Source organism: Cynocephalus volans, chromosome 2 (assembly GCF_027409185.1).
Source record: "Cynocephalus volans isolate mCynVol1 chromosome 2, mCynVol1.pri, whole genome shotgun sequence".
In the NCBI taxonomy this organism is placed as follows: Eukaryota; Metazoa; Chordata; class Mammalia; order Dermoptera; family Cynocephalidae; genus Cynocephalus; species Cynocephalus volans.
This window is the reverse complement of record NC_084461.1, coordinates 28,918,335-28,934,855: the sequence shown is the minus strand read 5'-3', so window position 1 is coordinate 28,934,855 and position 16,521 is coordinate 28,918,335. Positions and strand designations below refer to the sequence as shown.

The window sequence follows — 16,521 nt, the reverse complement described above, 5'->3', positions numbered from 1 at the left end:
TCTCCAGGTAAAAGAAACAGCATGTGCAAAGGCCCTGGGGTGGTACTGAACTGGTTTTATACAAGCTCTTGGTTTCTGTTACATCAAAGATAGTTAAGAAGTCTGGACAATAAGATTCTTAAGATCCCTTGCATCTTAAATTTTATTCACATCATTCTTCCAGAGTTAGAGCTGCTGAATATAAACTTTTAAAAGGTCTTAATCACGAATACTCTAGAATGTGTCTTAGAAATGTTAAATGTGAAAAATAGAATTTTTAGCTACAAAGCTTAAAATACTTATAAAATGACTACTTGAGTAAAAAATAAAATTTCATGATGTTATAAAAAAGATCCTTTTCAATGAATAATAATTTTGTAATTTTACAGCTTTAAGGGTGGTCTGTCATTGGTATCCATATCAGTCTCTTGGCATAAATTCTGAAGAGCAAATTCCTACCTAACAAATTTCTAATAAGGTGTTCTTATCACTATCAAAAAGTAATGCTTCATTTTGCTCATATTGGTTATTTATTATTCCACCCAATATCCTTTAGCCACTTCAAATCTCATGAGTTATGTTGACAAAGAATATGACTGTAATAAACCATTTGATACAGAATATTTCACACTAGATACCCAGCTAAGATAAAAATGTTTGGGACTTTTAAAATTAAAAATAAAGCCTAATAAATAAACTCTAATTGAAAAGCCTATTTTACACATTAAAATATTATTTTAAATATCATTTTTCTTTTATGTACTTCAGTCTACACATTGTGTTTACAATACACATTAATTTTCATTGTGCATAATTATTTTATCTGAAGCATTCTTTTGGCACTATTTTTCTTTGCTTTACATTTCGTGGGGACTACCATAAAATTCATTCTAAACATTTTAGTAATTACTTGGTGGTTTGTATTGCTCACTTTGGTATACCATGGAAAAGTGGTAATTTGTATCCTTAATTCTGTAAAAGATTTTAAAATAGAAATTCTATAGAAAGCTAGAGAATGAATATCCAAAAGATTTCTAAACAATGCCCACATTTTAGAGTGTACTTGGCCTCTCTTATTTCCCATCACCCTCACACAATGTCTAACAGAGAGTTCATTTTTTTCTGTTATTTCTGTAATGTTTTAATTTATAAGCTTTTGGGAATCAAATCCAGCAAGTACCAATTCAGTGAGATGCATTCATTCCCATTCTATCTTTTCCAAACTGCAGAACTTCCACGGTGCCTCATGCAGTTATGAATGAACCAGCACATGTCCAGAAGAAACATGACTGTAAGTCATTCCAGGGCTTTCCCCTCAATATGTATCAAGTGGGATCATCAATACATGGTGACGATTTTCAGCTGTGCTCCATGAGCCCTTGCTGGGACACTCACTCCAGCACCCAGGAACCACAGCCGCATTAGGTTGGACTTACTAATTTCTGTCGCTATCACTGTAATGTTGTGCCATAGCAGTGTTTCTCGGTCAAGAAGTTTCGATGTAAAAATCGAACCATTTCCAGAATCAATGTTGAATATTCTGTCCATATCTGTGTGTCGATCGACAGAATACCTGAAAATGCAGAGTAGCACTTAGAAAGGCTTTGTTTGTATTTGCTATTCTCATACCATAAAACTATCCGCAGAATATCTGTCACATGATCTTTTTTCCAACTTGTAGTGCATATTTGAATATCTATAACTTAATGTTCAGCAAAATATTTTGAGAAACTAGTTCTTTACAATTGAGGTCTTAGTAATTTCACTGGACAAGTTGCATAATTTTGAGGACTTAATATGTATTTGAATCAACTTTATATGGTAATTGTTACATTTTTAACTCAAGTTTTTAGAACCTCAGAATTTTAGCGTGTTTGTGTATGTCTGTATGCATATGTAAGCTATTGGTTATTTTTCTATTATCCATTTTATTTTTAAAATCATTCTGCTGAAAGAAGCAAAAGATGGCTAGTGAGGCCAAGGTTAATAAGGCAGGAGAGGGAGACAGGAGATGAGACTGGGGAGAGATCAGAATCCAGACTGTAGAAAGATGGGCTGGCCATTGTAAGGAGTTGGGATTTAGTCTAACGTAAAATCTTGTAAATCTTGTAAATCTTCCAAAGCGTTCTAAGTAGGGGAGTGTCACAATCTAAATCATATTTAACAAAGATCACTGGTTGAATTGAGAGTGGTTGGATGGTACTGTCATAAATTTATAAAAGAGGAATGAAAAAGAGGATTTGGGAAAAGTCCTAAGTTCTGTTTTTGTTATGTTGAGGCTGAGGTGCCTGAAGAAAGTCTAGAAAGAGTTTTCTAGTCCGAAGTGCAAGATAAAGGTCTGGACTGACAACTTAGATTTCTCATTCAACTGTCTAGGAAGAAAATGTCCAGTGAAGGGAGAAAAATATTAAGGACAGAATCATTTAAAGGACCAGTGGGAGAACAGAGACCCACAAGGACTAAACAGTACCTAGAACAGAGTAGCTACTTGAGAAATAGTTAAGAGGGAGAGTTTGTATAAATTCAAAGAAAACCGAGAGTGTCAATTTACAAACCAAAGAAGAGCAGAGGCTTTAACCCTGAAACTCATGGAAGACTAGTAGATTTTGAGAAATGTTATGTTACTTATAAGTATATTATTACTTTTTAGAATAGCTACATAAGGGGACAAAGTATATGTGTATGATTATGAGTTGGGGAAGGGGACATTAGACAGAAAACTCTGAAGCAAGTTGATATGTTAAGGCCCTTAGGAAAAGAATTGCCCATTTCAGCTGGGTTCTTAAAACTTATTATCGAAGGTTTAAAAATGTTAGCTCAGTAGAAATGCAATTTAAGTAAATGACTTAACTAGTCAGACACATGGAATTGTTATGAATGCTCTAAGAAAAATAAACCCTTGTTACAGTAATTTGCAGTAGTGTACCAGGTCCAAGATTCTATTTGAATTATGAATTATTTTGGTTTAAAATTTAAATAGTGAACTGTAATAAGCAATATATTTTATCTTAGTAAAATTTATTCTTGTCATCTAGCAAGTATTTAAGTGAAATAGACATTCTATTATTGTAGGCTATTTAACCTGATGCTAAAGAGAATTAATGAAGTACACAATGGGTATATATATCGTTAGGTTGGAATTGTGGTTTCAGTGTATATAAACTAAAATCTTTATTATCAAGCGAGTTGAAACAGCTGAAATAGTATTATTTTTGCCATTTATACCATGAATCAACATTTATCAAGAATTTAGGCAACAGCAATGAACTTGCTCAATAGCCTTTCATTTTTAATTTGAGAATGATAAATATTTATAGCACATAATTAATTACCAAAAAGAAAATCTCAATATTCATAGACTTTATAAGAAATTTAACAATCATCAACAGACTTTTTTCTCATGATAAATGTCATGCTTAAGACATGCTACTTATTGCCTTTAAAAGCAATTACAATTATATACAACAGTAATCTTTTTTTGTTCTTTGTCTGTTTTCCTCCTGATATAGTTTTAAATTTTACAAGCAATCACATTTCCTCGTCTAGCCTTGCAATAAAGGATAAGGGGTGAGAATATTTTAGTTAAAGGCAAATTTGATTTTAAAGAGAAAATAACTATCTAGGAAATATCTCATTGTATATATATTTTTCTTTTATTGGGAGATTTAAAAATTCATAGAAAGCCTAAAATGCCTACACTGTTTAGGAAAGATGCTTGCACTCAAAGCCTTACTTGTTTGTTGTTTTTCTTTCCAAAGTGATTTGAATTCATATCAAAGATATTAACCATTCAGTCACATTAATTGTAATTATCACTTATAAGGGACAAAGTAATCAATCCCATCATGACCAATGCAGATCATTCTGCGAAGTGGCTCTGTTTAAATTTTTTTCCCTAAGATTTCATCATATTCTGTGATTAAATGATTTGTCTTCTAACATATCCCCAGGAAGATTTGTGGGTTAGTAAAGGAGGTTTTTTGTTTGCATGTAAAATTTTCATAATATGTATTTATAGTGACATATTATAAGATTCTTTCATGGAAACCAAGGGCATTTGTGACAAAATTATTGGAAGAAAATTATTTTGTGTGATTAAAGAATTAAAGATTTGTGCCTGCATAATGATAAATCAATGTTTGGGGGAAGAATTCTGTAGTGTTAATTGTGCACCTAACATAGTGTCTAGCACCTAGTTGTTCAATATTTATGTCTCAAACAACCAAAAACTATGTATGAATGTACTTTTTAATATAAAAATAAATTTTATCCTATAAAAGGAATCAGTGGGATAAGCATTTATATACCAATATATCTCTGTGTATTTTTAGACTTCAATCTATATCTATAAATCAGATTCATATGTACCAAGGGAAAGCTGGAAGCAAAAAACTTCAAAATTAGCTGACAGCCAACCCAGTCTGACAAGCTAATTTCATAAAACATAAAATAGTGCAGTGGGTAAAAATGGTATTTGGTGTAAACAGTAATATAGGCAGAAATATAGCCTAAATTCCCAGAAGACATTATCTCAACAATTAAAAACACATTAATCTATCAAAGAAGTAACTGAAGCTCATATTTGTAAACTTCTAGCATTAACACTTTTAAATTGGGCTTGACACTGACTTGCTGAGATTTTCTCCTTACACAGTTAAAACAAACACCAAGTGAGAGAACAGTCATGAAAGTATTTGAATTATTTGTGCTATACAAGTGAAAGGTGTCATTTGTTTTCCTTGTTCATAATATTAAATGTATATGGAGAAACACTTAATCCACGGAGCTCCCATGTGGCTACTTTGGGTTGACCATAGAGCAAGTCAGGGAGTCTTACAGATATTCCAGTAGAATGATAAAAACAAGAGTCTATTTGCCCAATAACTTCAAATTATTCCCTGAAAGTAAGCCAGGCATTTCTGTGTTTTAGATGTGAGGCTTGTCATAAGGTTTCATTGGAACAAAGGGCTCGATGGCTAAAATGTTAGAAAATGACTGCCTTAGAGCCTGAGATTCTTTTCTCTGAAACAATATTCTCCATGCAGCTGCCAGTGTTATCCTTTTAAAAGGTAGTTTTAGATTACATTTCCATACAAATAAAATCCAGTCTTCACCATGGATGACAAAGCCCTGCAGGACATGACGTGCTCACCACCACGTTCCAAGACTTTCTGCGGCCCGTACCTAACCTCTCCCCTCGCTTCCTCTCCTAGCTGGGTAGACCTGCTTGCTACTTCTTCAACTTGCCAACCTAGCTCTGGGGTCAGAACCTGCCCTTGCGTTTTCCTCCTCTTGGAATGGTCTTCCCCCAGCTATCAGCGTGGTTCACCCCTTCACTTCATTCACATCTTTACTCATATGATTCCCTACCAATAAGGAGGCCTGCCCACACTATCTCAAATGGTACCGCAGATACTCTTTGTTTCCATATGCTGCTTTACTTTACTGCTCAGAGTTTAATTTCACCTAGCGTATTACATGTTCATCTTTTGTTTATTCCTGTCTGCCCCAATTAGAATGTCACCTCCTTGAGATCAGGACTTAGGACAGTTCTCTGCTGTATTCCCTAGTGCCTAGAATGTGCCTGGAGGGTGGTAGGTGCCCTGATATATATATTTATGGACTCACAGGCAAGAATCCCTCTAGTTTTTCAGTCTGCTTATTTTACTCTTGAGGAATAATTTACACAACGACATTCTGGTTTGGTGCTTTTCTCATTTAGTGTACTATGCTACTGGCTGAAGGCTGGAGCTCCGTTGACTCGAGCATTTTTATGATAAGATTCTAGAACGGGGAAGCATCAGAGGTCCTAAAGAGCGAAGAGGCTTTCTTGCAATATGATTTACAACTAAGGTGTAAGAAAAGTACAGGGAAAACAGAGCTTTCTTACATAACATAAATTTGGATTCTGCTGTATTAATTTACCCAGGATTTAACAGACATCTATCATGAAATGTTTCTTGTTTTTATGTACATTTGCAAAAGGAAAAATTATGCATCCAAACGGAGTATAATTCTCCCTCTAAGTGGTACATGGTAGGTTCTTCCACATTTGAAAAATGGGCTTTCAAGCCCAGTACCTGGCTTGTCTGTTTTTCCAGAACATTTTTTGATGAATCTTAAACGTTAGAAAAATCTTAAACCTTAAAAAACAATTCCAGGCTATTCAACTGCATCACCTTATATTACTTCTATGTAAGCAGTAAACACCTTATAGCTCATTTTATGTTTTATTCCTTTCAAATGTTGTGTACTGTCTTTTAGGTTTATGCTGCTTCTAAAATAATATTTACGCAGTGAGAAAGGAGAGTTAAAGGTGCTGTTTAGACCAGTTTTTCAGGAAAACACAACTGTCTAATTGGAAAAACATGCAGGGGGATATTTGAATATAAATCGACAGAAGCTTATGAAAGAGATGTGGTGCAGAAGCGTGCTTACTTGACAGGATTCCTGGCAGCATCTGGATCTTGTGCTGTGACGGAGCCTATTGTCGTGTTTATCTGAGCATCTTCTCTTATTTGTAGGATGTAGGCCAGTTTGCTGAAGACAGGAGGCTCATCTACATCCTCTACCATGATTCTAACCGTGGCTGAATCTTTGAATGGACCCAGGTAGAGAAATCGGGGCTCAACGTGAGGATTGGAGGCTTCCACTTTGAGGGTGTACACTTTCTTCTTTTCAAAGTCCAAGAGCTTGGGGGTTAGGGGGAGAAGTGACAAATTTAAAGCAGCCTAGACACAAACCATTTTTAGTACAAATCACTGATAAATGAGTGTGATCATAGTGTGTAGAGAAATTGTTACACATTAGTGTGATATTGGACAAGGGCAGAAAGATAAGGTGTCATTTTTTTCCCTATACATAGACCATTTAGAGGGAAACTATTATAGTCTGTGGAGGAGTTCAGGTACCACACACCCTGATGAAACTACGCCTGCTGTTGATGTAAAGTGGGTGCTGAGGCTCAAGGCATCAAATTGGGAGGGAAGAGAACCTAGAAGCAGCCCACTGCTGCCCATGCCCCCACCCATAAAAAAACCCTTATATTTGACTCGAGGGGGCTGCAAGGGGCAAGTTGGCAAATATGCAATAGATTATTCTATGTCAGATGCTCTCACATCTGGCTTTAAATGCACCTGGTGAGTGTTTAAAACTTGCCAATGTCTGGGCTGAACCTGGGACCATTCAACCAAAATATCTGGGGTGGGCGTAGTAATCAATACCTTTAAACACCTCCGCTAGTGATTCTAAGGTGCAGCCAGAATTAAGAACAACACGTTTGCATGGTGATTCCCTCTTCTTCATTCAGATAAAATAGATTCTATTTTTTTATTTGCATGAGATAATACAGTATTCCAAATAGTATCCTGATAAGGGCATTGGGCTAATTATTTGCCAGAGAAAGTAATGATCATTGTTGTCAAAGGTCTTTAGAAAAAGTTATCTCTGCTTCTGGAGACATAATGAACCCAAAAGCTTATTGCTGACTTTTAGTTTTAGATGACAATATGACAAGGCTCACTAGAAACACAATTAATCAAGACGTTAGTGAATGTGATTTAGTTGGCTAGGCAAAATTTCAGTTTTGAATCTGATAAGACACCAAGAAAATTAAAAAGGTTAATGCACACTAATGGGCTTCCTAATTACATTATAGTATAAAACATTGGTCTAAGTGTCACTTAGACATGTTATATTGTGTTTCCAGATATTAAGACATGTACTCCAAAGCTTAAGAGGAAATTTTTTCTTGTTATTTACATCTATCAGTGCTTGTATTTACCAGCAAACGTAATGGTGTGCTAAAGGAGAGAGAAAATATTACTCCATACATGATAAAAGTGAAATCAAAAATTTAACCGAAATTAATATTCTTTTTAGCCTCGAAGCACACAATTTGTTGGTTTTTAATTTTGCCACACTTATATACTGCTCCATGGCGCCAGACAATTTGGAGGATAAAATAATGAGTAAGTACACTGGGGAAAATAGGAATTCAAAATATAAAAAAAATATTATTGTTGTGTTCCAAATAGTAGCTAAAGAGGTTGCAGGAAATTTGTGTTAACTTAAATTTGTGTTCTTTAGCGATCCCCTCTCTAGGTTTTGGGTCATTTTGATCACTGCTTCTCGTACTCTCTTCCTTCAAAGCAAGCATCACAATTTGTTCTTACACATTTGTTTGTTTACTTGTGTCCTTGTCTCTTCCTGCCAGGTTGGAAGTTCCATGAGAGCAGAGACCATCTGTTGCAGGTGGCCTTCTACCTCCAGCACCTACAACAGTGTCTGCACTGTTCATCTACCATTTGTTTATATTATTTATTTTACACATTCTTATGTATATCATTTGTTTACATTACTTATTTACTTAGGAGCTTCTTAATAAAAATTTATTAAATGTACGGAATTGATGAATTGTAAGATTATTTTAGACCCCTAAAAGCCAACCCAAGAGATCTTAGTGTGATTAGAATAGGCGTCTTTTAAAAATAATTAGTAAAATCAGAATCTAAAGGAATGTTTATGTGAGATGTAACTGCCCCCGGTAACTTGGGAACCAGAGAAAAGTAAATGTGTTCATTTGCATGGTATTTAAGAAGCAGCATTACCTTTTTGACAGTTATGATCCCTTCCTGGGTTTCCTGGTCAGTGATGACATCAAACATGTCCAGCCCCTCACCATCCGTGATGCTGTACTCAATTTCAGCATTTTCTCCCATGTCAGCATCACTGGCTTTGATCCTGCCAACTGGTGTACCCGGTGGAGAAGATTCAGGGGTTTTAAACTGGTATGTACCTATTAATCACCAGACAGATATAAGTCAAACACAAATTAAGGCTACTCTATCATTATAAAAATAAACCCATTTTCTAACAGTTCTTTAAAACATTACCATGGATACAGGCAGATTTGTGCTTTCCTTAAAATTATTAATGGTGCCCTATTCTCCTTATGTCTTTACTTTCATGATTGAGAATAATATTTCTTCTATTTCATGACCTGCCTCCTTGCAAATGGAGAACACTTTTCTTGTTCTGTAAACAGCCTTTAGAGTTTATGGCGTGATTGTGGGAATGACTGAACTGCTAGAGGAGGGAGCAGAAGGTTTCAAAGCCCCCTGTTAATGTAATCTAACAGAAAGAATAGAGAAGAATTTAACCTGAACTATGACTTTAAGCCAATTTAGATATTCTTTAAAAGAGGTCTTTTTGCCATTGCTAGTAATAGCTGAAGGTGGAAATAAATTGTAGCAATTTAGAGAATGTAACCAAGTAGGCATTCGTTCACTCATACATAGAGCTGTCTCTAGTTGCTGTTAGGGATATCATTAAATACATTTAGTGATAAAACTCTTTTTTTTCTTTTGACTAAACCTTTCTTTTAAATTTTATTGCAGTATTTATTTCTATGCATAGATGTCTTCCATACCTGTATCTGGATTACTATCTCAAAACCTATAGTTCCTACATAGACACCTTTCTTATGAAATCATGTTGCAAAATTAGTTTAAGACCACATGGTGATTTTCAGTTTAGATCTGTCAGGCAGCATGTATTTAGCAACAACAACAAAAATAAATAAGTGAAAACAAAACTTATTCTACTCTCATCCATTACATTTTGACAACCATTTATACAAATGGTTTTGGAAAAAACTTAGACTATGTCACCACTAAAATACAGGCATCGAATAATGTTAATTCCCGAAGTATTGGGCTCGTCTTTGGTAGAGTGGTAAAACAGGGTGAGTATCTCTCTAGTTGATTCAACTTCCGTTTTTAGGGCCCTTGCTTTTTCTATATTCTCCCCTCCCTTGCCTTGGCATATTGTCCAGTAACAAGTCCCAGGGTGTCTAAGGAAGGAGTAGAGTGAGTTATGAATCAGCATGGCACCAAGGTGCTGGTGAATCCTGATGTTACCCTTCCCCTGGGCATCTCCACATTGAAAAGGAGGTGTTTGGACCAACTGTTGATGATCCTGATATTTTCATTTTAGGCCTCTGTAGGGAAAATTTTAGGGCTTGCTTTGGATTGAATGTCCCCCCAAAACTTAATCCTCACTGTAACTGTTGAGGGTGGGAAATCCTATTATGGCAATTGAAAAGTGGGGCCTTGAAGAGGTGATCATATTGTAGGACCCTGCCATAGTGAATGGATTAATAATGTGGTCAGGGACGTGGTTCTGAGGGCTTTAAAAGGAGAGTGAATGAGGAGGTTAGTCTCTCTGCTCTGTCATTTTCCGCCATGTGACACCCCAGGATCACTGTCATCACCACCAAGATCCTCACCATATGTGTTCCCTGGACTTTGAGCTTCCTAGCCTCTGAAACTGTAAGCAGTAAGTTTCATTTTCTTACAAATTACCCAGTTCCAGGTATTTTGTTATACGCAGTGGAAATGGAGTAATACAGAAAATTGGTACCAGAGAAGTGGAGTGTTGCTTATGACAAATACTTGAAAATGTAGAAGCAGCTTTGGAACTGGGTGTTGAGGAGAAGCTGGAGGAATTTGGAGGAATGAGCTAGGAAAAGCCTAAATGCTGGTGGAAGTATAGAAGACAAGAAAACCAGGGAAACTTTGGAATGTTTTATAGACCAGTTAAATGGTGGTGACCAGAATGCTTATGGAAATACGGACTGTAAAGACCATTCTAAGGAGGTCTCATATAGAAATAAGGAGTTTATTGGGCAGTGGGGCAAAGATTGCCCTTGCTATTAACAGGCAAAGAATTTGGCTGCTCCAGCTGTGGCTAAATTGGCCCCAGGTGTGGCTGGACCTGCAGCTTTGGAAAATATAAGCCAGAAGGCTTAGCAGCGTCCATGTGGTACTAGGTCTGCAGGCTCACAGAATGCCAGAGCTGTGGAGGCTTGGGAGCCTTCACCCCAATTTCAAAGGATGTGTGGAAAAAGCCTGGGGACCAAAGAAGAGATCTGTCATGGGATGGAGTCACCACACAGAGTCTTCACTAGAGTGATGCCAGGAGGAAATGTGGGGACAGAGTTGCTGCAGAAAAACCCCACCAGTGCCATGCCTAGTGGAGCCATGGGAGTGGGACTGCCACGGAGACCCCAGTACTACAGAGTTACCAGTGTGCAATGCTAGGCTGCCAGAGCTGAAGAATGGCCTCAGACCAGGAAAGCAATAGGAGCTGAGCTGCCCAAGGACATGGGAACCCAACCCCACAACAGCATGCAGAAAACTTGAACATGGAGTCAAGGTACATGATTCACCAGCTGTAAGATTTGACACCTGCCCTGATGGGTTTCGGACTTAAGACCTGTTACCCCTTTCTTTTGGCCTATTTCTTCCTTGTTAAATGAAAATATGTACCTTATGTTTGTCCCACCATTGTATCCTGGAAATAGATAACTTGTTTTGAATTCACAGATGGGACTTTGAATGTTGGACTTTTAAGTAGAAACAAATTAAGACTTTGGGGATGAAATGAATATATTTGTATGTGAAAAGGACATGAGTTTTGGGAGACCAGGGGTGGAATGCTGTTGAATTTCTTCCCAAAACTTAATCCTCACTGTAATTGTTGAGGGTGGGAAATCCTATTATGGTAATTGAAAGGGGTGGGCCTTGAAGAGGTGATTAGATTGTAGGACCATGGCATATGGATTAATAATGGTGGCCAGGGATGGGGTTCTGAGGGCTTTACAAGGAGAGTAACTAAGGAAGTTAGTCTCTCTGTTCTGCCATTTTCTGCCATGTGAGACCCCTGGGTCACTGTCATCACCACCAAGACCCTCAACAGATGTGTTCCCTGGACTTTGGACTTCCTAGCCTCTGAAACTGTAAGCAATAAATTTCATTTTCTTACAAATTACCGAGGTCCAGGTATTTTGTTATAAGCAACAGAAATGAACTAATATAGGGCTCATAAACCTGTTTTTCTTCCCATTATATCAGAAATCAGTTAGTTAGCTATTCTGTTCTTGCGTTTAGTTAACTATGATTAAATACTTGAAAAAATGAAGAAAATGTAACTATTTCCTGTTGATTCATGTGTATCTCCATTCTAAAGGAAGCCCATCTTAGCTGCCCATCTTTGAAAAATGCCATGATAGGGTGAGTGGGTTTCCTTATCTAATGATTGAGATAACTTTCTTAGAAGATCATGGTCAGAAAGGGATTTTGTTCCTGGACTAAAATTTATATTAAAACCAGCTCTCACTTGGGTGGCTCTGTGTGAGAGTCTAGCATACCACTTGATATGAAGTTGGTATTCGTGGACATGATTTTTCCTTTTTCTTCCTTCCTATATAATCATGAGAGTTAATGATTTTAGAGATGAATTTTGGTATCTCAATTAACCATAACGTAGAAAACTATTTATGATTACAAATGGATTAAGTACATAGTTACTTTCACAGTCGTATTTTTAGAAACAGTAAAATGATAAATCCTCCCCTTACAAAGCTTTGTGAGGATTTAAAAGAGATTACATGCCTGATTAAACTCACAAAACAGAAAGTCAAATTTTTCCTAACAAATAGCGGCATGCTTGTATACATATGTTCTGCACAAGCAAATTTATGTCTGTGGTATTCCTTTTAATAAGGAAAAACGAAACGATGATGTTGCTTTTACAACAGCAGCCATATCAGAAATTGCTCAGCTAATTACAAATAGAACATAAATGTACACATTTCCTGAGTGTAAGTTGTGTTGTCAACACATTTTTAATAAAAGTGCCAGTTCTTACTAAGTCCAGTAATTTTCATAAGAATGACAATGGAAAATAAATATTCTTAGAGTTTTACAAAAGTGCATTGAAGAAACTTATTCAATCAAATGTTCCTACTCTGGGAGAATCGGGGAGGATTGTCATTGACATCAGTCAGCGTGATGTTCACTGTGGTGGTCCCAGATAATCCTCCCATCTGGCCGCCCATGTCCTTGGCTTGAATCACCACTTGGTACTGCTCTCTGTTTTCTCGATCCATGTTGAGCAAAGCTGTCTTGATGATACCTATAGATGTAAAATTGAGGAGCAGAAAGGGATGCATTAAGAACACTTTATAGAATCATTTATTTATGCAAACAAACATAGACTGTCACCCACAATATGCAAAACACTATGCAGATGTCACGGTGATATAAAGATGATTATATCCAGCCTTTATCCTGAAGGATATTACAACTACACCAAGGAAATAGATACATTAAAAAAGCCTGTAATTCAAGGAGAATGAAAATAAGCCCAAGTCAAATCCTGCAATAGGACTGACTGAAAGTAGTATAAATATTAAGTGTTATAGGATGACACAGCAAAATATCACTTGGTATGTGGCATAAAGGTATACCACAGTAGCTGCTTGATAAAAGACATTTAGGTGTATTCTGAGAAAGTTGTTAAGAAAGCCAACTACTTGAATTGACTTGAGTTTCACATACTGAATTGGCTAATTGCTCCTCAAACTTACCTACCATAATGAACGTTCTGAGGATTTTCTAAATCACAAAACTATGGTCTTAAGAAAACACAGCATCAACTCTCTCATAATTATCTTCTCGTATGATCGTAAAGAATTTAGTTTCTTCTAAACCTGATGTGCATATTAGTTCAACTGGTCCCAACAGTAACCAACATTTTTAAGTTAGGTTAAATTTATCTCTATTGTTAGGTAGTTATAATTAGTTAAAAGAACTTCCAAATGTTCACCTAATCTTTATGTAGAGTTTATGCTTAAATTGACTTTCTTTCAAAAATCACTGGAGAAGGCTTTGTAACCTTCTCTGGTAGCACATTCCAGTGCTTAACAACTAATGAAGCTGAAAATATCTTTTTAAATTTTTAACAAGAATACCTCAGACAACAGGTCAATTTTATTCCTGTAGTCCTGGCTTCAGTGGAAAGTGCGGCTGCTTTCTGTTCTCCAAATAATACTATTTCTCTATTTAAACACAGGAGATCACCTTAGCCTTTTGTCCTTTAAGTGGAATAATTCTAATTTTTCATCCTCATTGTTTTTCAACTCAACATTTCCTTTCTCCTTGGGATTCTTTCCAAGTTCATTGCACTTCTTATCATATAGATTTGCAACTGGATATAGTAACCTAGAAAGGTTTGGATTTCTATTACTAAAAATGGATGTTTGAAAAATGTATAAGAGGAATTTGAATCCTATTATGATAGCAAAAATATGTGCAGAATTTGCTCTATAATACAAATAATATTTACTAAAAAACAAATCATCATATGGTAGTATGCTACTTTATGGAGAAATATAGAAAATGAGATGTTGAAAAAAGGATTCTCTAAGGCAACCCACTTTGTTAGGGTTTTATCAGTTTGGATAGGCTAGACAATGATGTGATAACAAACAATGCAAAATCTCAGTGGATTAACTAATTTATTTTTTGCTCATGATCCACCCAGGCAAGCAGGATGCTCTGTTCATGACACCCTTCAGACATCTAGGCTCAACACTGGTTTCCATGATCACCGTGGCAAGGGGAAGGGAATGTGGTGGATTGTGCACCAGCCATGAAGTTTCTTTTTTCTTTTCTTTTCTTTTTTAAAGATGACCGGTAAGGGGATCTTAACCCTTGACTTGGTGTTGTCAGCACCACGCTCTCCTAAGTGAGCGAACCGGCCATCCCTGTATAGGGATCCGAACCTGTGGCCTTGGTGTTATCAGCACCACACTCTCCCAAGTGAGCCACAGGCCGGCCTACCAGCCATGAAGGTTCTGCTTGGAAATGACTTGCATCACTGACACAGTTTATTCACCTAAATAAATCTCATGGCTGTGTCTAGCTTTAGAGCAGAATAGAGAGATGCTATCCTACCAAATAACTAGAAGAAGAAGATTCAGAGTATCTCTGAACAGCCCTAATAGCTCTCAGAAGGGGGTGGTCTTTTAACTTCACCCCAAACTGGAAGAAAAGTAAAGCAGTGTATAATTTTTCTGAATCTCTCCTATATAACATGGTGAATAAAAGACTTATTGTCAGATTTCTTGATTAAAATGATCTGGATGTCATGTTTACAAATATATCATTAATGTTGGGCAAATGAATACAAGAAAATTCAGTCACACTGATTGTTTTTATTAAAAAATATGCTAGCTCCTCTGAGCATGTCAATTAAAATTACAGATTGTGAAAAAGAAAATCAAAAAAAGAATTCTAACCTGTTTCTGATTCAACTGAAAAATAGGGCTGTCCCTGGAGGATACTATAGACAACTTTAGCACTGTTCCCATACGTTGGATCGTCAGCATCAGTTGCAGTGACTTGGACAACAAATGTGCCTGAAATGACAGAAACATAAACTGAAAATAAATTAAGGGTCCATTATGATCCTTGATACACACACATAAAAAGAAAGCACAATCTTCATTTTGTACAAAACTTATCATAAGTGGAGAACTTCAGTAGGATGCTAGGTTAAAAAGCCTTGGATTCCTCACTCTGAAGGATCAACATTTATAAGTGTAATAATGATTAAGCAAAGCATGGGAATGATCATGACTTTGGGTGGAACTGATTCCAACCCATCTCCAACAGTGGAATTTGAATGGACTTTTGCTATAGTGATTCTTTCAAGTTCCCCAAGACCAAGTCAACCAGAATCTTGAGTCACTTTGTCCACAGTCATTAGTTTCAGAGTTGTCCAATCGGGGCACCCCTCAAGATTTTGCTGGAAGTTCTATCATAGATGCTCTTTCTCGTGGATTGTAGTGTGCTGATGGGAAGCCACAATTGTGGCAGCTATTTCATGATCTTAGAAAGGCCAGCCTGGGGACAAAGCTGAACAGAATAGGAAATTACAGAGAAATAGCTAGAACACAGATTAAATCAGGTCCAAAGCCCATTGTACTTCTGGACTTCAGTAATGTGACCAATAAATACTTTAATTGTTTAGTTTGAGTTGGGTTTCCTGTTAATTGCCAATAAAAGCATCATAAATGATAAATCTATCTGACAATTCTAAGAAGTTGAAAAACCTTGAACCTTAAAAGAGGTAGTTTTGGATTAAATAAAGAATTAATTGGAACAGCAGAGCATAAACATCTGGAAGCTATAATTCTGAAAGATGATTATAATTAAATATACAAAGAAGGCTTTTATATTTTAGATCAGCATTCTTATTTTAGGGACCATAGTCACCTAATAATCTTCAAAGTATCCCTAACACCCCTGATATTCCCTGCACACTTTCTGTGTATGAAAACATGTCTGTTTCACTGAAGAGAATGTTCATAGATTTTATCTGATTCTAAAGGGGTATGTGACTTCCAAAAAGAATAAGACCTTCTGATTGAGATCATTTTATGGCTGACTTTTGATTCTCATACAGATAAGCAGTAAGCATACTGCAAGAGTTCTCCTGCCTACGATAAGAGCAGGGAAGTTACATCTAGGGACTTATTAGAATGTCTGCATTGCTTTTGTAATGTCTAAGCAATTTCACTTATTGAAGAAAGAGATTGTACTGTGTTAGGGTTGGATGCTCTGGATATATAGTATTGATACACAATACAGGGCAGCCACTCTTGCAGTTTGGCAAGGGAAGTGGGGTGAAATG

General features: G+C 36.5%; 1 protein-coding gene across 2 annotated transcripts in view; it reads right to left on the bottom strand.

Annotated features, from left to right (window-relative positions):
- Nucleotides 1–16,521, bottom strand: part of LOC134369516 (cadherin-6) — a 55,609-nt gene that overhangs the window by 7,906 nt on the left and 31,182 nt on the right. The window contains exons 3-7 of one of the 2 annotated variants that reach the window (XM_063085983.1): nt 15,125–15,244; nt 12,790–12,957; nt 8,589–8,776; nt 6,418–6,671; nt 1,416–1,552 (exon numbers count right to left, since the gene is read on the bottom strand). In XM_063085983.1, coding sequence (XP_062942053.1) covers nt 1,416–1,552; nt 6,418–6,671; nt 8,589–8,776; nt 12,790–12,957; nt 15,125–15,244 — 867 coding nt within the window. The remainder of the gene's footprint in view (nt 1–1,415; nt 1,553–6,417; nt 6,672–8,588; nt 8,777–12,789; nt 12,958–15,124; nt 15,245–16,521) is intronic. The other variant, XM_063085985.1, reaches the window with a different exon arrangement.